General features: G+C 37.3%; 1 protein-coding gene across 7 annotated transcripts in view; it reads right to left on the bottom strand.

Moving 5' to 3' along the window:
• Positions 1 to 22558, bottom strand: part of cadm2b (cell adhesion molecule 2b) — a 259203-nt gene that overhangs the window by 14105 nt on the left and 222540 nt on the right. For 5 of the 7 annotated variants that reach the window (XM_048160174.1, XM_048160173.1, XM_048160170.1 and 2 more), the window contains exons 4-8: positions 20765 to 20917; positions 19210 to 19347; positions 11688 to 11849; positions 10447 to 10537; positions 9449 to 9627 (exon numbers count right to left, since the gene is read on the bottom strand). In XM_048160174.1, the coding sequence (XP_048016131.1) occupies positions 9449 to 9627; positions 10447 to 10537; positions 11688 to 11849; positions 19210 to 19347; positions 20765 to 20917 (723 nt within the window). Of the gene's footprint in view, positions 1 to 1555; positions 1583 to 9448; positions 9628 to 10446; positions 10538 to 11687; positions 11850 to 19209; positions 19348 to 20764; positions 20918 to 22558 lie in introns of all 7 variants that reach the window. The other 2 variants (XM_048160169.1, XM_048160172.1) reach the window with 1 other exon arrangement.

Here is a 22558-nt window from a genome sequence, read left to right as displayed (position 1 = left end):
CCAGACGCCATCGAATGTGAGCATTTGCCCACTCAAGTCGGTTACGACGACGAACTGCAGTCAGGTCGAGACCCCGATGAGGACGACGAGCATGCAGACGGTTTCTGACAGTTTGTGCAGAAATTCTTTGGTTATGCAAACCGATTGTTGCAGCAGCTGTCCGGGTGGCTGGTCTCAGACGATCTTGGAGGTAAAGATGCTGGATGTGGAGGTCCTGGGCTGGTGTGGTTACACGTGGTCTGTGGATGTGAGGCCGGTTGCATGTACAGCCAAATTCTCTGAAAAACCTTTGGAGACGGCTTATGGTAGAGAAATTAACATTCAATTCAGCTCTGGTGGACATTCCTGCAGTCAGCATGCCAATTGCACGCTCCTTCAAAACTTCAAAACGACATCTGTGGCATTGTGCTGTGTGATAAAACTGCACATTTTAGAGTGGCCTTTTATTGTGGCCAGCCTAAGGCACACCTGTACAATAATCATGCTGTCTAATCAGCATCTTGATATGCCACACCTGTGAGGTGGATGAATTATCTCGGCAAAGGAGAAGTGCTCACTAACACAGATTTAGACAGATTTGTGAACAATATTTGAGAAAAATAGGCCTTTTGTGTACATAGAAAAAGTCTTTGAGTTCAGCTTATGAAAAATGGGGGCAAAAACAAGTGTTGCATTTATAATTTTGTTCAGTGTATGTGTCTACTGTGTATATTTATTATGTATATATAAACACACACATGCATGTATATATGTAACATATATATATATATATATATATATATATATATATATATATATATATATACATACATACATGTAAACATTTCTTAAATATATACATGTATGTGTGTATTTATATATACATAATAAATATACACAGTAGACACACATATATTATGTAAACACAAACTTTTATTTTGGATGCGATTAATCGTTTGACAGCCTTAATTGTATTTAAAGATTTACTTGGTTACACCTCTTGACATCTGATGTTCAAAATGGCCTCAACTTTGTTAAAAAATGTATGAAATTGACACAAATTTGTAGAAAATGCTAGAAAAAAAAAAAAAAAAAAAATTATTAAGATTTCCTTATGTTACATTTGATTTTGAAAATGGCTTTTTCAAAAATGCATGACACTGACACAAATGCAAAAATTACTGTACATTTCTAAGATCATGTATTTTCTACTACATTTTTAAAAAGATATTTCCTTTTCATCATCTAATATAGGCCTATCCTTGTGTCATTGACCCTTCACAATATAAACTGCATTATAACTTTTCCAGATTCTTCCTAACAGAAATAAGATGAATTTCCTTTCACTGACACCAGTAAGCGTGCCAGAGTTTTAAGCATCCCTTGTGTGAATGACAGCACCATGGAGCACCATGACATTTCACAAAGATCAGCAGTGCTCCCATGCAAGGCAATGGCTCCCAGCTCATGCTATGGAGGAGGTTAATTGGCGTAACCCGACCCAGCACTCCACAAGCGACATTACAGCGCCTTGTCTCGCAATGATGATGTCAGCACTCCAGCAAAAAATATTTACCTGTAGTTGTACCTGGGAAATCTTTAGCTGTTGCCATGGACGCAGACAGAAAGGGGCAGTAAGGGAAGACAAGGGTGAGGACATCACAAGGGGAGAGAATAAAAAAAAAAATGGCCACAAAACTGAAAACCATTAATGAAGACACTAACCGACAGCATTATCCTGCAGTCAGAATGATGGAACATGGACGACTGGGACGACATAATGGTTTCTAGTACAAATGCAGGTTTTTACAAACTAACACATCCTGCAAAACACATCCATTTGGACATGTTCATAACTATACATTCTTGTTAATCTCTGATGTCTGCTACGTCCCGCTGCACTGCTCTGTAATGATGTTACTTATCATGCAAATCGCTCTGTATTTCAAGCCTCTGAAGCTGAAGATATTTTTTACTGCATTAATACCAGTTTAGTCATTTGAGTTACTAGCCTCTTTATCTTGCACAGATTAAAAGAACGGGCATGACAAATTGGGACAATGGGTCTCATTCACTCATTCAACCGTGTGTATGCACCGAGTTTGTGTGTGAAATCTGCATATGAACGTCTTCACGTACAAATCATGATTCATCAATAACTTTTGTACTTACAGGGAGGTACATTTACATGACAATGATGTACTAAAAACGGAAACGTTTTTCCTTTGCGTTTTTCGCGTACAGACGATAACGCTGTCAAAATGATCTCCGTTCACACAGATCCATGAAAACGATTAAAAATCGCTGTATTATGCTGCAAGGCCAGTAGTTGGCGATGTAGTTTTGTAAAGAAAAACTACGTGCCTATAGACTGAACACGTAACACGTATGCGCATACGGCATTCCCGTTTTCACAAATTCACATTTTTGTCATTTACACGGAGACAATAATGGTATAATTTAAAAAAAAAAAAACTTGCACTTTAAAACCCGTTTTCAAAAGTTTGTGTTTTCAGGCCCCCAAAACTCAGTTATGACCAAAATGCATAACGTATTTAAATGCATAAACAGACATTTAATCTTCAATGTATTTCATCATATACAGTGAAAGAGTAAAGGTGTGGTCACATTTATTTCATGGCCGAAATCCAGTCATTCCAATGGGAATCTGCGCAATTGGGAGTTTTTATGTGAAATTTGTCACGTAGATTTTACTCATGTTCAAGTTGGTCATGTGAATTCGACGTGCTGACCAAAAGAAAGCTGCTTGGTTTGAAAGTGACTTCTGTGTGAGATGTACATCTCAACGCTATTGACAATGGACCTTTTTTCATGTGAAATTTCATTAAAAATGCGCTAATGTGACCACATATTAAAGGAGTACTTCACCGTTAGAAAAATGGGCTTTCAATAAAACTTAAATACAGCAGAAAGGAGGGAAAAAAAGAAAGAAAACAAGTACATTCCCCCCAATCTGCTATGGATACACTTACCAGAGTCAAATACTGCCTTGCTTTAGTAGGAAATACTTCTTCGCAAACTTTTAGTCATAATGGTGTCGACTTGTATTGTTCCCAGGAGAAAGAATTCAAAGAGTAAATATTTAGCAGGAGTGATTTACTTTCAGTTCTACTTTCAGAGGCTAAAGGCTACAAAGAATCCTAAAAACTGAGAAAACCGCCGTTCTGTTAGTTAAACCCGAAACAAAACACCATTGTGTACAGGTCATAATGCTGTTTAAAGAGTAGACAAAGTACAATACCAGCAATGCAAGGCTGTAAAAAAAAAGGTTGTACGGAAAGCCCTTATATGGAATTTGGGTGTATTTTATGCAAATGACTAGCCTCATTAGAATACTCCAAAATCATTAATATTAGAACAAGGTTAAGAACAAATTCATGTGCATACGCACTTATTATGAATTAGGTGGATTTTTTATGCAAAGTTCTCCTTTGCATACAAATACGAATAGTCCACGCAATAACTAGTGAATGAGACCCATAGTTGCTTGTTCCCATGTGCTTATTCGTTCACACTGGAGAATCTGCCCTTCGATTTACTGAAACAGAGCAGATGTCTGATTAGAAATGCCTTTTATCTCTCACGTCTTTGACAGACTGACAACCAGAATTTCATCTGTGGCTAGCTTTTTTCCTCAGCACTGGAGCCAAAAACCTTTTAGTCCAATTTGTACAGTCAGGGAAAAAAAGAATGTCTGATGTAAAAAGGTGGAGGTGACGTGAAGTGGCAGTGAGAGAGATGGAGGAAGACAGAGATGGGAAGAGAGGAAAAGATCAACATTCCCGCTGTAGTTCAAACGCTGTGTGACTGTTCCCGGCTCATTTCTGCTGCGGGCTGAGTGCGTTTCCCCCAGGGTTTCTGATGTGGGTGAATCTCACACATCCTGACTAGAACATGGGCCATATTTTACCTCAAAAGAAGTATGTAATTATATTTTGTTTAAAGAGCATTAAGCCAGTTTTTTAGTGTTTTTGATGGAAATTTCGCATACGTGGTGGCCATTGAGGGTACTGCAAGTTACAAAATATCTGAAATTTTCTTTGAAAAATAGTCTCTTATGCTCAGTAAAAACAGTAATATTGTGAAATTAAATTACAATTTAAAATATTAATTTTCTTTTTTAATATCTTTTAAAATGTAATTTATTCCTGTGAAGGAAAATCATTCTAACATGAAGAAGAAACATATTAAAACAGTGATTATTATGTTTCTAGCATTTTATATGTTTGGGAACCATTCTTTTAACCCTAATTGATGGAGTGTGTATCTTTTCATTTCTTAAACAACCATGTAGGAAGACACATCATTGCCATTTTCCAGGATGACAATGTCAAAATTCATCAAATTGTGAAAGAATGGTTGGCAGGGAGCATGAAGAATTATTTTCACACATGAATTGGCTCCTCTGAGTCTTAAATACTCCAAATTTTGAATCAATTCATTGAAAGTGTTTGGGATGTGCTGTAGTAGACTTATTTCCATCAAGAGGTGCATCAATTTTTGGTCAAGATCTTTTATTGACAATGCAAGAGGTGAGCACTCTGTAAAGTCTCCTCCAGCACAACCCAAAGACTTTCACTTTGAGCCTGATGAATCTTGACATTGTCATCCTGGAATATGGTCATGATGCATCTTCCTACATGGTTGTTTAAGAAATGAAAAGCTACACACTCCATCAATTAAGGTTAAAAGAACTGTTCCCAAACATATAACATGCTAGAAACATAATAATCATTGCAATAATGATCCAGTCATAGACTTTTAAGTATTTGCCTATTTAAATCCAAACAGCGACTTTCTTTTCTTTTTTTTTTGGCTGGGCAGTGTATGACCTGGATTCGGTTTTTTTTGCAAATATCACCCATTTGCCCTGTACTACAGATCACTTTGTCCAAATCTATGCAAAAACAGCTTTATTTACACGTTTTTCTTGTTGATCAAGCCTCCTCTTCTGGTTCTCTAATGTTTAATGCTTGACTTCTGAATCAGAAACGTGACCATTTGCTAGTTTCCTCAGCCTGCGGACTTCAAATGCGGGCCGTTTTGATCAGTCTCCGCACGGCGTGGGGTGCCCACGCGCTTCCTTTACATGTCTCCCGAACTGATTACAGATACATAATTAGCTCTTTAAATAAGACCTAAGACTGAAGAGGAGGAAAAAGTTAAAATGAGCATAAATACAACTCAGCAGTTTCAAGCTATTTGGTAAGGATTTCGTTTAGGGTCAAACTGCCTCACAAGTGCCTCTGGAAGCATTTCATCTCTTGCTCCGGCAGCAGGGCGCACTTCTGAAAAGACATCAATTTTATGGATGTTTGCATGCTTTTCCGAGCAAGTAAACGAAACTCTTTTTCATCTGTTCTCATGGTTTTAATTGAGAGGGGGTTGGTAGCGAACACATGCTGATTATAGGAAGCAAAGCAATAAATATTTTACAGTTCCAAGCAAGCGCTGGATTGAACCCACGAGACATAAATGCTGATGCTCATTTAAAAGTCAGAGGAGAACTCGGGGCTTAGAGTAGCCAGAGGGTGTCTCGTCTGCTCAGACCTACTGCTGGGTACAACTATACATTACACCTGCAAGAGAGATGTCACAGGTCTCTCAACGGCTCAATAACACTCAGATATAGGAGCGTGCAGACCAATACATGGATTTTCACATCTAGAGGAGAAATTGGATTGTCTTTGGACACTGCTGTTTTCTAGCTCATGCTTGTCTTTCTAGAAATTGCCTGCTGCTGCAGGCTTGACTCCTGAATATGTTCAGTTTTGTCTTTATGGGCTTTTTGACATTCATTTGTACAGCAAGATAAGCTAATATGGCTAGCCACAGCACCGATGACTACAGTACATATAGAGCTACACTGTAAAAAGGATTTTTCAAAAAGGGTAAATATAAAAACAAAGATAACTGGAGTAAGTTTTACAAGACAATACTTTAAAATGTCATGTTAAATTCAATTTCTAGTCAGTGTATCCAAATGGATGTATTTGTTTATCTTATCTTCCATCTTAGCATTTCCCTCCCCACCAGCCCCTAAATTGGACATAACAACTTGCAAAACTAAAATAATACTATTTTAAAATTATTTCTTTTATTTAATATAATTTGTGGTTGGTTTATTTTACAGTACATGTACTTACAGTGGGTAAATACTGGGTAATATAAGGTAACTACATTAGGTTCAGGTGTAGGTTCAGGGTTAGTACCTTGTTATTACCCAGTAATTATAATTACTGTAATAAGTACATAGTATGTACATGGGGAACAGGCCTGTAAAATAAAGTGCTACCAAATTTATTACAAAAAAACTCTGAAACTCTATTGCGGATGTGTATATTTAAATACGCATATGAATCTTACCGATATTACTAGCACTGTTTCTGAAAAAAAAAAAAAAAAAAAAAACATGTTACTATTAAAACATTGATATGTTTATTTGAGCATCCTTAGCAGCCCAACATAGTGGCACTGGCTCAAACCAATGGTGTGAGGTTGAGGAAGGGGCTAAAAGGTTTCTCGACCAATGGCAGTTGGGGTGGAGGTGGAAAAAGAATCCTGATTGATGATCCTAGTGGTACAAAAATTAGACACTTTACACATTTAATGGGTTAGTTCACCCAAAACTGAAAATTCTGTCATTAATTATTCACCCTTATGTCGTTCCACACCTGTAAGACCTTTGTTCATCTTCAGAACACAAATTAAGATATTTTTGATAAAATCTGATGGATCAGTGAGGCCTGCATTGACAGCAAGATAATTAACACTTTCAATGCCCAGAAAGCTACTAAAGACATATTTAAAACAGTTCATGTGACTTCAGTGGTTCAACCTTAATGTTATAAAGCGACGAGAATACTTTTTGTGCACCAAAAAAACAAAATAACGACTTTATTCAACAATATCTAGTGATGGGTGATTTCAAAACACTGCTTCATGAAGCTTCGAAGCTTTATGAATCTTTTGTTTCGAATCAGTGGTTCGGATCGTGTATCAAACTGCCAAAGTCACGTAACCTACTGAAATTTCGAAACACTTATGACGTAACGAAGCCTCGTTTACTGAAATCATGTGACTTTAGCAGTTTGATAAGCGCTCCGAACCACTGATTCGAAACTAAATATGCATAAAACTTTGAAGCTTAATGAAGCAGTGTATTGAAATCACCCATCACTAGATATTGTTGAATAAAGTCGTTATTTTGTTTTTTTTTGGTGCACAAAAAGTATTCTCGTCACTTCATAACATTAAGGTTGAACCGCTGTAGTCACATGAACTGTTTTAAATATGTTTTTAGTAGCTTTCTGGGCATTGAAAGTGTTAATTATCTTGCTGTCAATGCAGGCCTCACTGAGCCATTGGATTTCATCAAAAATATCTTAATTTGTGTTCCGAAGATGAATGAAGGTCTTACGGGTGTGGAACGACATGAGGGAACTAACCCTTTAAATATACACATTCAGAACAGAGTTGTACTAAATTGTACTTAAATGAAAAATAATAGTATTGTTTTGGTTTAGTATATAATGTACTGTAGTTTCAATCAGTTATTTCCTTGTGAATAAGAAGTACACTTTAGAATACTTTTAAAATGAGTACATACTATGGAAATAATTTACTTTAAAAAAATTTTGACTTAAGGACTTAAGTACATCTTTATATGTAATTTCATAAATACTTCTATTGTCTCTGAAATATGTTTGAAGTGTTCTGCCGAATATACTGACAAGCATTTATGGTAAATTAAATATACCTTAATGTCATTTTTTAGCACTTTACTTTACAGTCCTGTTCCTCATGTACATATGATGTACTTATTACAGTAATTACAATTACTTCGTAATAATTAGGAACTAACTCCAAACCTACACCAAACCTAACCTTAACCCCTGTAGTTACCCAGTACATTCTTAGGTAAGGACATACATGTATAAGTACACGTACTGTAAAATAACCATCATTTCTACTGAAACATGTATGCAATGTATTTGAATATATTTGTAATTTCACATTTATAATGATGAAGATGCTATTTAGTATATATAAAATATATTAAATTTAAATGAAACATCAAATGTAGTAAACACTACAGTTAAAAAATATAACCAAGTACATTACAAGTATAAATAAAACACTAAACAAACCTAAGTAATGTTAAATATAACGGCCCATCCTACTTAACAGAATACTAACATGACCGAATTTGCCATCCTGCTTTATATTTATTGCCTTTCCTAAACACCAGCCATTCCTATTTCTATCTGTCCTTGGAAAAATAAAGTGTACCTACCAGCAGACACATTAATAAACGGGAATTAAAACGGTAACTGGAGATGAATAGAGACTGTGTGATTTCAACTGACATTTATTGCCACTTGGCAGTCGTACCATTAGCAAATTAGGTTCATTCGAGAGCCGAGTCGGACAACTCATCCTGAGAGGAAGGGCTTAATAAATATCACTCGGGTGAAGTCAGACATCTAGATGAATTAGAAGCAGAGGTAATGAGTCATGTGAATGAGATTCTCTCTCTTTCTCTCTCTACACCTGTCTGTCTCTCGCTTCCTCTCAATTCTTTAACCTGGAGGTCAATGTTTGACTGGTTAGCATGGTTCAGTTAGTCTATGATATAAATAAAAGTGTTATTTTCCATTGACAACCATTCAAAAGTAGATCTGTAAATAACTGCAATAATAATTTTGTATTTTTTTGGCTAGCATGTCACTAATATATAATTCTGCTAACTTTCTTCAAGTATTAGAGATCTTGGTTTAAACTGATTCAGTTGTAGAGTATCTACACTAGTGAAGATCTTTATTTTGTGTGTCTGTTTGTCTTGTTAATGTGGCCAAATAAATCTAGGGCAGCAGAAAGGCATGGAGAGTTGTGGGCTCAACTTTCAAAAGGCGTCCGTCCATAAAGAACCCTCCTGTTGTGACAAATCCCACATCTTTGTTTTTAGTACAAAAAAATGTGTACCTTCCAAATGATCTCTCTCAAAGATTGCTGTTGGGCCTATTAAAAAGCGATGCTACAAATCCGTCTCTGTCCCAAGAGCTCTGTATCTTCCTTCCAATTTTAGCTTGACAAATGTTATCCGCATTAGCAGTGGACCCTTAATTGCGTGTTCTTCTCTTGTTTTACTTCCTGTTTTGGAGAACCAACTTATCATTTCTGGCTCCGTTTCACTTTGGTGGCAAATACTGCAGCCACCAGCAGTTTCTGCTGTATACCCCCAACACACAAAAACACTGGTAAACTAGGCCAGGAGGAGTTTACTGAGTGCGTACGTATGTGTGTTTTGATGCAGATTACGATGGATATTAACATAAACTTTCACAAATAAAATAAATAATGAGAACACATGAGAATATAAAAAATAAATAAATAAACTTATGGATTTATTGCCCTCCAGAGGTTATGTTGACCCAGAAGTACTTACCATACACATACAGCGTAAATTCATCCCTGTTGGTGCCGAGTTGGTTGCTGGCCTCACAGCGATATGTGCCGTTGTCTGTTTTGTTCAGTGTGGTAATGATTAGATCTCTACCCTCCACGATCATTCGTTCAACATCAGGAAGCTCACCTCCATCTTTTGTCCATAAAACTGGCTCAGGCCTAAAAACAACATGTATGTGAAAAGCTATAGGTAGCTGACTTGCTAATGTAATCACCAAAGGATATTAAGAGCCAATACTGTTTCTCATGACAGTAACTGGTCACTTGGTCATTATGGAAATGACACTACATGACAAGTTGGTGCATCAGTTGAGCATCTTTTTGCATTTCAAACACAACGAAATTCAATGCTTTCCATGGATTTAATTTGAAATCAGGACATAAAATGTGCTGCTATGCTAGTTCATGTAGATCTTTCCCCCCTAGTGTACAGGAAATGGTACACTACATTGGATTTCTCTTTTAATTTTTTGTTAGAAATGAATTATTGTTGAGTACATATAAAAAAAACAAAAAAAAACAAATCTGTGTTCAAGTTCCTTTCATTGCATTCTTTCAAGCTATTTTTAACATAAGAACACATCAATGTAAATTGTACCCCCATTGTACTTCCATTGTAAATGTATAACATGAAAAACTCTCAGCTTCTGTAATCTTTTTAGGCCACAGGTTCAGTAGTCTAGAGGCAAAAAAGATTTTTCTCTCATTTTGTTATCATATCTGCTCAAGGAACTTTTTACGGTTTTGTCCTCTACCTCAGAAAGGTCACACTAAAAGAGTTACAACTGTCTCTAGACGATTATATGACTCACTAAATCTCTCCCAAATATCACAATTTGATTTAGTATTATTGCTTTTTGTTCTCGGCATGCAGATAAGGGCCGCCTTGAGACGTGATGATTCTGCAAGTTCAAATTCATAAGACAAACCATATTCAAACAATGTTCACGTAGGTGATTAAAAGAAAGCTGCACTCACAGTGGGTTGCCTTTGGATACGCACTCCAGTTTGAAGTACTGTCCTTCCTGAGGTACTATTACTGAGTGCACAATCTGGACCTGAGGAGGATCTGGATTGACAAAAAACCCCAAAACAAAACAAAGCAAACAAAACAAAAACAAAGTCACAACAAAAACAAAAAACACCAAAACGAAACAAAACAAAAACTCAAGACACAAGACACAACAAAACAGAACAAAAACACAAAACAAAAAACAAAAACAAAAATACAAGACACAACAAAAACACAAAATGAAACAAAACAAAAACACAAGACAAAAAACAAGACAAAAACAAACAAGAAACAAAACAAAAACACAAGACAAAAAAACAAGAAACAAGACAAAAACAAACAAGAAACAAAACAAAAACACAAGACAAAAACAAATCAAAAACAAAAGACAACAAAACAGAACAAAACCAAGACAACAAAAATGCAAAACAGGACAAAAACACAAGACAACAAAAAACAAAATGAAACAAAACAAAAACACAAGACAAAAACAAAAGGCACAACAAAACAGAACAAAAACAAGTCAACAAAAACAAAAAAACACAAAATGAAACAAAACAAAAACACAAGACACAACAAAAACAAAAAAACATGAAACAAAACAAAACACAAGACGACAAAAACAAGACATCAAAACAAAAACAAGAAAACAAAAACAAAACAGAACAAAAACACAAGACAAAAACAAAAAACACAAAATGAAACAAAACAATGAAAACAAAACAAAAAACACAACGAATCAAAACAAAAACACACAAACAAAACAGAACAAAAGCACAACAAAAACACAAGACAACAAAAACACGAAACAAAACAAAAATGCAAGACACAACAAAGATATAAACAAAACACAAGACATAACAACAAAATGCAAAAAAAAAAATGTAGGAGGAATAAAGGATAATTTTTGTAAATATTATATATAAATTACACAATCATACATTGTAAAATACTAGCATTTTTTCACACCAAACCACTTTTAAAAACAAATAGCTTGTTAATTGGAAAAGTTACACTATTTTGAAAACATGTTACTGAGCTACTGTTACACGACTCCAAAACATTGCTAAGTTGCAGTTACTGCACACACAACCCTGGCTCTCCCGCTCTTTAAACTGCTGCTGGCAGACGTCCCGTTTCAGATGATCTGAGAGCAGTTTCCGTTAAACTAAAGTCAGGAGGAAACCGATCCAAAAACATGACTCACAGTGGACCTCCAGCACTTCTGTGACTTGGTGAGGCAAGGAGCCCAGAGCTATGTGCTCCACCACGCAGGTGTATGCTGCTCCATCGTCCTTCCTGTCCACCTTGAGGTGTACGTTGCTCCTGACCGTGAATGACCTCCCAGTGGCATTTACCTCCTTCTGACCTGCCAAAACACAGTCACAAGAAGACCTATCAAGCTACACATACAGTACTGTACAAGTACTTCATTTAGTATATCATGCATTATGATTATTAAATGTTCTGTGATACTCAAGATTGTATGTAGACATGCGTCAGGGGCTTCAACTTACATATATATATATATATAGGGAAATGCATACAGGCTAAGCATGCTGGATAATAATTTCTTACAGTACAGACATCAGATGTCTGTTGAAGGAAGAAAGCAGAAAAGCTGCTGTTCCACACATTAGCACTACTGCATATAACATTTCAACAAACAAGAAGTTAATATTAAGTAACTTACATTTTAGACACAATATTTGCAGTTATTTTTTACTGTATTTGTCCACCAATGAAAATAGTTCCAAATGAAATCAAAGCAAAATCAAAGACATGTCTACAAGCAACACTGCTGATTCTTTCCTGAATGAATGTGAACCGGTTGAGTTGATGATTCAACATCTCAATCAGAATAACACGGTTAAGTGAACAATTCAATTACATCTCAATTTCCTGCAATCTTAAATTGCTTGTTGTTTTAGCCATTTATAAGTTGTGTTGGATAAAAGTGTCTGCTAAATAAATAATTGATACATAAATCAGTGTTTTCAACAACTCATTCATAATGAAAGTCACTTATTCATTCCTGAATGAATCAATGTTTTTGAACAAATCGGCTGAGTAAATGATTTAATGACTCACTGAATAAACCACAGACTGGCTGTCTGGAGCTTGTAAACACACAACTGAAGTGACAAAATGAGTGCACTTCCTGGAACGCTGCTGGCCAATCAAATTTGATGTGTTGTATAAGAATATTTTTTTAGTTTCTTATATATTTAATTTCATATTATATGTGATTATACAGGTATTATCCTTAAACTTTGTGTTTATACATCAACAGCAATATGACAGCAATATGACATTCTTCTGTTTGCAGAAAAGATTTCGTTTGCAGTCACACGGAAGAACAGCAATCCACCAATAAAAAATACCCTAAATACTATACAGCTCAAAATATTGTGCCTTTTAGCTTGGACTTTATTTGAAATCCTGTAGAAATGTGATAAACAAATCATTTAGAGCTCATAAAGAGTCCTTATAACGTCTGTGTGAGAAACAGCACAGAAAGTGATAGAGAATCAGCAACCAGAGATAATGGCACTTAAAGCCATGTCCGCTTACCGTGAAAGCCCTGGATCAACGGCATCATGAATGGCTAAGTAAAACATCGCCCTGGAGGATTGCCTCCAGCAAACATCTCACTAAACATATACATGCATGACCTGCCCAGATAAAATGGACGAGTATCACTCTTTCCCTAGATGCACAGACACAGTAAAACAGTCTATGGTGTCCTTGGCTTTTTTTCATCCAAATCCCATCCATGTTGTCCATTCAAAACATTGATGGAACACCGAAGAAATAAAATGAAATTGCAAACCCATTTTACTTCCATTATGTTGTACTGCGCTAGCAACACAAAGGCTGTTGGTTCAATTCCCAGGGAACACCAGTATTGATAAAAATGCATCCCCTGAATGTGCTGTAAGTCACTTCGGATTTAGCACCTGCCAAATATATTGTAAATGTAATGTGTTGTATTTCCGAGTGAATCAGGATGATGTGAGGTGAAAAGGAAAGTCATTTTATAGGTGGAGCAAATTATTAGCTTTTCCATTTTTAAACAATTTGCTCTTGCAATCATTCACAATAAGACTAGAACTATGGCTTTCAATTGTTTAACATTTTTCACATGAATTAATTACATGGTATGCTGATTATTAACTGAATATTTCAATATTTGTTGAAAAGCCAACGAAAGCAGAATAATTAAAATACATTATTGTGGCAGATGAAAGCATTGAATAGATAAAAATTATCTTTAGAATGATTAATTGTGCCAATTTTAATATGATATTATATATATTTGATGAATAGAAAGCTCAGAAGAATAGTATTTATTTAAAATAGTCTTTTGTAACACTTCACTGTCAGTTTTGATCAATTTAATGCATCTTGTTGAGTAAAAGTATTTCTTTAAAAAAAAAAACCCAAAAGTATGAACGGTACTTTTCATGGTTCTGTATGACCATGGTACTATGTACAAAACACACATGATAATACCACGGTGCATTTGTTAATGACATGCTATTATTATAAAATATGTAAGAATTTATGAGTTTTGGTATGAATCCGGGTTCCTTGCTGGTGCTCAGTATGAGGAATGGCTGGTATGTATTTTCATATTCAGCAACAAGTATTGATGCTAATTGCTGTGGAATATGGTGCAGTGTGATATCTGGTCAGTGGCATGAAAGCTAGATATTGTGAGTATTAAGCAGCTGAAGCACATCTCTCTCTCTCTCTCTCTCTCTCTCTCTCTCTCTCTATCAACACTAGCGTCAGTCAGATGCTCGCATTGGATTGCCTGCAGCAATGCCATACTCCTCCAGATGCATGCTATCATCTGACGCTTCAGGAAGACTGATCACCTTTGTTTTGAAGATGAGCTGCAAATAAATGTTGCAAAATGCCCATTTTTTTTTTTTTTTAAAAAGGGATAGTTCACCCAAACATGAAAAGTCTGTTTTATCATCATTTACTTACCCCAATGTCATTCCAAACCTGTGGAGCACAAAAGAGCATGTTTTGAAAAATGATTTGTATCAATATGAGGGTGAGTAAATGATGACAGAATGATTTTTGTGTGAACTACCCCTTTAAGGTAGAAGTATCTAAACAATCTTGTATTTTTATTACATAGGGCCATTTAATACCAATAATAAACTTGTGTGAGTGACTTTTTTTTTGTTTCCTTACTCTAATGAGTGTATGTTGTTTATCTCATTATCTCAGAGAAACTGCAGATAAGTCCAATCTGCCATTTCTCACCCTCCTCCAGAACAGACCTCTGAAACGCCTCTGGTGTGTAGGTAAAAATCAACCAGTGAAAATCAATTGCATTTCTCAGAGGAGAGGTAGAAATATTGTAAATAGATTTTTTTCACTTTTATTATTACATTTCGATGTTGGATTATTGCCAAGGAGCTGCTATGTGGTTACTAAGATGTTCTGAGTGTTTTTTGTGTGTTCTGAGTGGCATGGCAGGTGGTTGCTAGGAATTCTGGATTGTTACTTACTGGCAAAAACACCCACCCAGAAGGTTTCAATGTAAATAAAAGGGATTTTTTTTTCCTAATTGGAAGTCTGAACGCTTATTATGTTTTAGTAAATCGTAGAGAGAACAAAGTCTTAATTTGTGGGAACAAATAAAAAAAAAAATTCTTTTTTTTGTGCGCATGTCATGTGCAGGACTCAGTACACTTAGTAAAGTAACAAACAGCACATATCTCCTCAACAAGCTGCATGATTTAAGGTGTCTGTAACGCAAATAGTGCAGGGCGATTTACGTTTAGTGTTAGTTTAAATCCCTTACTGTAAGTAGAAACAATTATTCTTCAGATAGCATGAAAGTTTGGCACAACACCAGTATTTGAGCTTATAGACGGGGAATGGTTGAATTAAAACTCAGCTTAGTTGTGGTGTAAATGGACTCTAAGCAATTTAAGCACTACTAAATAGAGTTTTCATTAAACCTATTTTTTTTAAATGTCACCCCACATATGCTCAGCTTTTCAACACTACTTCTGTTTACACATTTTGTAGGCTCCTTACTGAATCAGTAAAGGCAGATGTCATGTTCCAGTATGCGACTACACATTACAGATTCCTTACAACCTACTTCTCCCAAAAATGATTATTCTGTCATATGCTCACCTCATGTTGTTTCAAAACTGTATGACTTACTTTCTTCTGTATAAAATAAAAGATGTTTTGAGAAATGTCTCAGTGTTTTTTGCACATACAGCAGAAGTCAATACTGTTTGGTTACCAACATTCTTCAAAATATCTTTGTTTGTGTTACACTAAAAAAAAGAAATAAAGAAAGACATACAGATTTGGAACGACATGAGGGTAAGTAAATCATGACAAAATAGTAATTTTTGGTTGAACTGTCCCTTTAAGAACAAACGGTGCAACCAAATTAAAGGTGCTAAAGAGGATGTTTTGTTTTATAAATTTTTGCAATATTACTTGAAACTGTCTTTACTAACTGATAAAAGACTATTTATTAGGTGCACTGAAAGTAATAATATTAATATACATCATCTGTGCACGAGGTAGGGCCTTAAAAACATCAGCCAATCGTTTACGCGATCATCGCGTAAACGATTGGCCCTCTGGCTTGTCAATCACTGCCGTGACGTTCCTTGTGAGAGATGAGCGCGGCTGCGCGCTCCAGTAACTTTCCACACTCTACAGGCGCCGCATGCAATGTTTTTGTCCAGAGACAGGAGTAACAACTGCAGATTATGAGTTACCTGCGGTGAGTCCGACATAATGAATTCACTAACACGACACAGTGAATGCCGGTGGTAAACACTCGAGTTCCAATACTCGTGCACGAATTTTGGGAGGCGTTCCCTCGAAAGGAAGGGGGGTTGTTCTTACGCATGCGCTCATTTCAAAAACTCAGTAACAGTCTTTGGTTTCTCAGTCGACGAAAAGATCCTCTTTATTACCTTTAAGTACAAATTTTGTTACAAAAGCAGAGTTTTCACTGCAGGAACTTTCCCCAGGAACTAGGGACTTTGGGGTGGTACTCGGTGTGTTTCGACCGCAGGGACCAGCGGTCCAGGTAAAAATTCCCCCCTCAGAATGTCCCTGCTTTTTTAAAGTTCAGAAACTTTTGGGGGTGGGACTTGGGTTCACGCAGCATTTTATTTCAAACACCATTTTTTAAAGTCTGTTACAGTGCATGCAGTAAGAGTCGTTTGCTATTCAAATCAACAATGGAGTTTAAAAAATACGACCGAACGGCGAACGTCAGGCTTTATTAAGCTTGTATGCGGCAGGAACTGGAAAGTCGCACAGTCCTACATCACCGGACTAATCTTAATGGTACTTTAGACCACAATGGAAACGCAGACAGCAACAGGTCTGGGGGAAAAAAGGTTCCTGGGACAAAATAGCAGCTTTCACACCATTACTTCTAGGAACTCAGTTATATGAACTAGCCACTAGGATAGTTCCCTCGAGAACTAATTTTCTCTGGGCGGAGGACGAAATCCAGCGGGAACTGGAAAGTCGCGCAGTCCTACATCAACGGACTAATCTTCACGGTTGTTTAGACCGCAATAGAAATGCAGACAGCAACAGATCTGGGGGAAAAAAAAGTTCCTGGGAAAAAATAGGGGCTTTCACACCGAATAGTTCTAGGAACTCAGTTATAGGAACTAGCCACTAGGATAGTTCCCTGAGAACTAATTTTCCCCGGGCCATGTTCCTGGTTGCATTCGCACCAGCAATAGGAACTCTGAAGGGGCTTACAGCGGCGTCTTTAAGACATATCATCGAGGCAGAGAAAAAGAATGCAACCCAGGTAAATGTCGTTATCACTGTTTTCCATGTTTGTGACATAAATATGTTTACACTGCTTTATAAAAATGCCAGGTATCGGTGTTTGTCATGCGTTTGACCAATCAATGTACACTCACGTCACTGATAGTTCCTATAGTGCTGGTTTAGACCCTACTCTGAAGTAGGAGCTAATTTAGTTCCCCCAAAAGGAGTTCCTAGAACTAAAATAATTCCTAGTTCCTGCGGTGCAAACACGGCAAAATCCTGGTACTTCAGCCAACAGTTCTAGGAAATATGAAAAGGATCCTCCAGTGCGAAAGCACCTATTGTTCCAGGTAAAAAAGTGGCTAAATGAACTTGTAGTCACTAACCCCCTATACTTTAACCTTCATGTCCTAGTTTAACACAGTCCTTGTGAATGGCTGGTGCAAACCTATCCAGATATGTTAAAAAAGCATGAAAAGCACATGAAAGAAGGAAATTAGTATAGTAGCACAGTTCCAGATAAAGTAAATTGCATCTATAAAAAAACACACACACACAGGCAAACCCCTGTGGTAAATAAGCTTTCAGGAAATCCTGTATTTGTGCTGAATTTTCAAGAATTGCATAGGCTGCACTGAAAGTTCTGTCGACGGCAGCCTGGGTATCCATAAACGTGACCCGATCCACAAGGCTTCATATCTCCCTGACCATCCTAAAGTGAGTGGTATCGCACCGTGTTAGATATTCTGTTTGGGCTTACGTGCTGGTCTCTAGAAGCACATCCAATACGTCTCACAAGATCAGATCACAGAGCGAGATTCCTTTGAATTGGAGTGAGTGACAGGCAGTCCAGCTGTGATGCTATGTTCCCGCGTGCCACTGGCCTTTAAGTATGGCTTGCATGAATGCCATCTCTGAGTCGGACCTGTCTAACAGAGTCTCAGGCCATCAATCACCACCACCAGATCAGCCGACTGGGGCTTCTGCCCGAGATGTGTGAGCCTCAGCCCTCGGAGGGATGTCTGGGGTAACATATTGGTTAAAGTTGAACTGATGTGTTGTGTTATGCTGCACTACCGTACATTGGTTTGACTCAAAGAATGAATTCATTAATTCTTTTTTTTTTGGGTCAGAAAAGGTTCATTGTTCGGACAAATACGTAGTCTTGTTTCACTTCACTGGTAGAGCCAGTGTTTACACTATATACATAAAAAATATCTATAATTTACATATTATATTTTAAGATTAAAATAAGGGATTTATAACAAAAGACATTAATACTTTAATTCAGCAAGGATGCAATTAATCAAAAGTGACATTAAAGACATTAATAATAAAATATTTATTTTTCAAATAAATGCTCTTCTTTTGAACTTTCTATTCATTAAAAAAAACCCACAGTTTCTACAAAAAGATGAAGCAGCACAACTCTTTTCAAAATTGATAATAATAATAAATGTTTCTTGAGCAGCAAATCAGATTTCTGAAGGATCATGTGACACTGAAGACTGGAGCAATAACTGTTGAAAATTCAGCTTTGCCATCAGAGGAATTAATTAGATTTTAAAATATTCGAAAAGTATGGAAGCCTGTTTCCACTAATGAATACAAAATAAAAAAAGGTAATTGCGACGTTAATCTCACAGTTTTTCCTTTTTTTTTTTCTTGCAATTGAGATTTTACATCACGCAATTCTGACTTTATAACTGGAAATTTCAAGTTTATATCTCACAATTCTGACTTTATAACTTGCCATCGCAAGTTTCTATCAATACTAAACTATACCGCTGTGAGATGCTTTGTAAAGAGCTGCACAATTCATAAAGATGCTAGTGTAAAGATGCACATTATGAACCACTTGCACTCTAACATCATATGCAGCTGTTCATTGCACACAGTTAGCTCTAGGCTATCCGGGGGGATTTGTTTACCTTGCACCTCCTTGTCGTTTCTAAACCATCGGATGTCAGCAGCTGGTTTGCTGCCAGATGTGGTGCATGTCAGTGTGACGTCCTCCCCCTCCTGGGCAGGTCTCGAGAGGCCTGTGATTTCTGGTTTTGCTGGAACACCTGATATACAAACAGAGGAGAAGGATTATAGGCAGCACTGATGATGGTGATTCTATGATTTCAGCCTCCCACCTGAACGTGAACTGAATAGTAGGGGAATAGTATCACCACTGTTGGATGAACAAAACAAAACAAAACAAAACAATACAATACAATACAATACAATACAATACAATACAATACAATTGCCTGTAAACTATTTGAGCGAGCTCTTAACACATTATTGTCCTTCACGTCTTTTGCGATCTCAAAATTCTGGCCAGTTGATAATACCTAGAATATCAAAATCAACCGCAGGCGGTAGATCCTTTTCCTTTTTAGCACCATGCACCTAGCACCTTTGGAACAGTCTTCCTAGCATTGTTCGGGGAGCAGACACACTCTGTCAGTTCAAATCTAAACTAAAAACACATCTCTTTACGCTGGCATACACATAACACTATCTACTTCTATAATTCAAAGCATGTAAATTTTTAGGCTGCATAAATTAGGTCAGCCGGAACTGGGAACACTTCCCATAACACCTGATGTACTCGCTACATCATAAGAAGAATGGCATCTACACTAATATTAGTCTCTCTGTTTATCCCGAGGTTTACCATAGTCTGCCAGATCCAGGCCGTATCCAGATGAGATGAAGGACCTGTGCCTAGACACGATGACAATGCAGCCCTGAAGTATCAACTAAACTATCCCCTGCAAAGGCCTCCTTCCCATTCCTTTCCCTATGTATAGATAAAACGTTATCAAAATGATTCCAGTTTGCATGGATCCATGGAAACGACTAATAATTCTGTATTATGCAGGCCAGACAAGTAATTTGGCAATGTCACTTTGTAAAGAAAGACTAAGCATCTGCGCACATACACATTCAAACGCACATACCTATAGACTAAACAAGTAAATGAATGGAAAGAACGCATTAAAAGTCTTCTGTTTTCAATTAAAAAGGTGTCATTTAAGCGGCCCCTAAGTTAATAATTAATGATTTTTACACTGGAAGTGATTCAATCAAAAACTTCCTTTAGCTCGATAATAACTTTTTCCTAGAGCTGCAGTAAAGCCAAAATAATCTCTGTCCATTAATTTTCCTGTTATCACTGGGAAGCTGCTTTGAAACAATCTGTATTGTAAAAAGCGCTATATAAATGATGAACAAAACAATACAACTAAAAGTGGTATACTAATTTTAGGCGTACAGAGTGAGTAGTGCACAAGCTGATTATAAACCAAAGCAGTGACACATCTAATGACTCCGTCAGCCAGTGTGAACTCTCTGTGTCACCAAAGGGCAAAAAGAAAGCAAGATCATGTGAAGGCAGAGAACACACGGACCCCAGACCAGAAGTGAGTGTGTTGACCTTAAAAGCGCAGATTGATGAGGATGTGAGGGAGATGAATCTACGAGAGGTCTTACCTAACACGGTCAGGAAGGCTTTGGAAGTCTTGACAGGCATGGTGAAGAGCGAGCATGTATACTGTCCTTCATCTGACAGAGTAACATCACTGATGCTGATGGTCAGCTCCTTCCATGAGGCTCGAACCAGTTCAATCCGGTTGTCCCTTAATGCTAAGATATAAAAACAAACTAATCAATAAGGTAAAAAATGACTTTTGGAGAAACATCCAACAGTCACATTGCCTGAAAAAAGTGTTTTAGTGGTACCATGGTAAAGTGATGGTATCAACCTTAATATTTCGTATTTGGTAGCATGTGTAATGGAATTGGTCGAGTGAAGGATTCAAAGGAATCATTCATTCAGTATATAATGAAAAGTGTGCACCTTTCTGCTCATACTAAAGTTCATGTACACACGTTCTTAATCAGCACTGTCAGCATATGCAGTGCATTACAAATCTGTCATATTATCAACATTTATGTACCATAGTGTCACATGATATTTGAAATCACATCACAGAATATCACCCTGCAACTCTAGCCTAGTTTCCCCATTGAAGCTAAGCAGTCTGGTCAATGTCAGGATGGGAGACCTCCTGGTGAAAATAAGGTTACTGCTGGAGGACAAAGTGAGGCCAGCAGGGGCAGCCCACCCTGTGATGTGTCCTAATACCCCAATATAGTGATGCAGACACTATACAGCAAAATACAGCATGGATTAGAAGTAATATCTAGGTCCTGATACTCTGAGGGCATTGTCATTTGAAAATAACATCTGAATCCTGACCAAATTTGCCCACTGGCAAATATAACAAATTATTATCATTATTAATGCCATGGAACGTGATCATATATAGTACCATGGTTCTTGCTAAACATTAGAGATTTAAAGCGTGAAATACACTATATTGCCAAAAGTATTGGGACACTCCTCCAAATAATTGAATTCAGGTGTTCCAATCACTTCCATGGCCACAGGTGTATAAAATCAAGCACCTAGGCATCCAGACTGCTTCTACAAACATTTGTGAAAGAATGGGTCGATCTCAGGAGCTCAGTGAATTTAAGTGTGGTACTGTGCAATAAGTCAATTTGTGAAATTTCCTCACTACTAAATATTCCACGGTCAACTGTTAGTGGTATCATAACAAAGTGGAAGCAATTGGGAATAACATCAACTCAGCCACGAAGTGGTAGGCCACGTAAAACCACAGAGCGGGGTCAGCGCATGCTGAGGCACACAGTGCGCAGAAGTCACCAACTTTCTGCAGAGTCAATAGCTACAGACCTCCAAACTTCGTGTGGCCTTCAGATTAGCTTAAGAGCAGTGCGTAGAGAGCTTCATGGAATGGGTTTCCATGGCCGAGCAGCTGCATCCAAGCCTTACATCACCAAGTGCAATGCAAAGCGTCGGATGCAGTGGTGTAAAGCACGCTGTCACTGGACTCTAGAGCAGTGGAGACATGTTCTCTGGAGTGACGAATCACACTTCTCTGTCTGGAAATCCGATGGACGAGTCTGGGTTTGGCATTTGCCAGGAGAATGGTACTTGCCTGACTGCAAGTGGAGGGGGGGGATTATGGTGTGGGGTTGTTTTTCAGGGGTTGGGCTTGGACCCTTAGTTCCAGTGAAAGGAACACTTAATGCTTCATACCAAGACATTTTGGACAATTTCATGCTCCCAACATTGTGGGAACAGTTTGGGATGGCCCCTTCCTGTTCCAACATGACTGCGCACCAGTGCACAAAGCAAGGTCCATAAAGACATGGATGAGCGAGTTTGGTGTGGAGGAACTTGACTGGCCTACACAG

This window comes from Megalobrama amblycephala, linkage group LG16 (assembly GCF_018812025.1).
Source record: "Megalobrama amblycephala isolate DHTTF-2021 linkage group LG16, ASM1881202v1, whole genome shotgun sequence".
NCBI classification, from domain to species: Eukaryota; Metazoa; Chordata; class Actinopteri; order Cypriniformes; family Xenocyprididae; genus Megalobrama; species Megalobrama amblycephala.
Note: the sequence above shows the minus strand (reverse complement) of the source record. Positions and strands in the feature narration are given on the sequence as shown.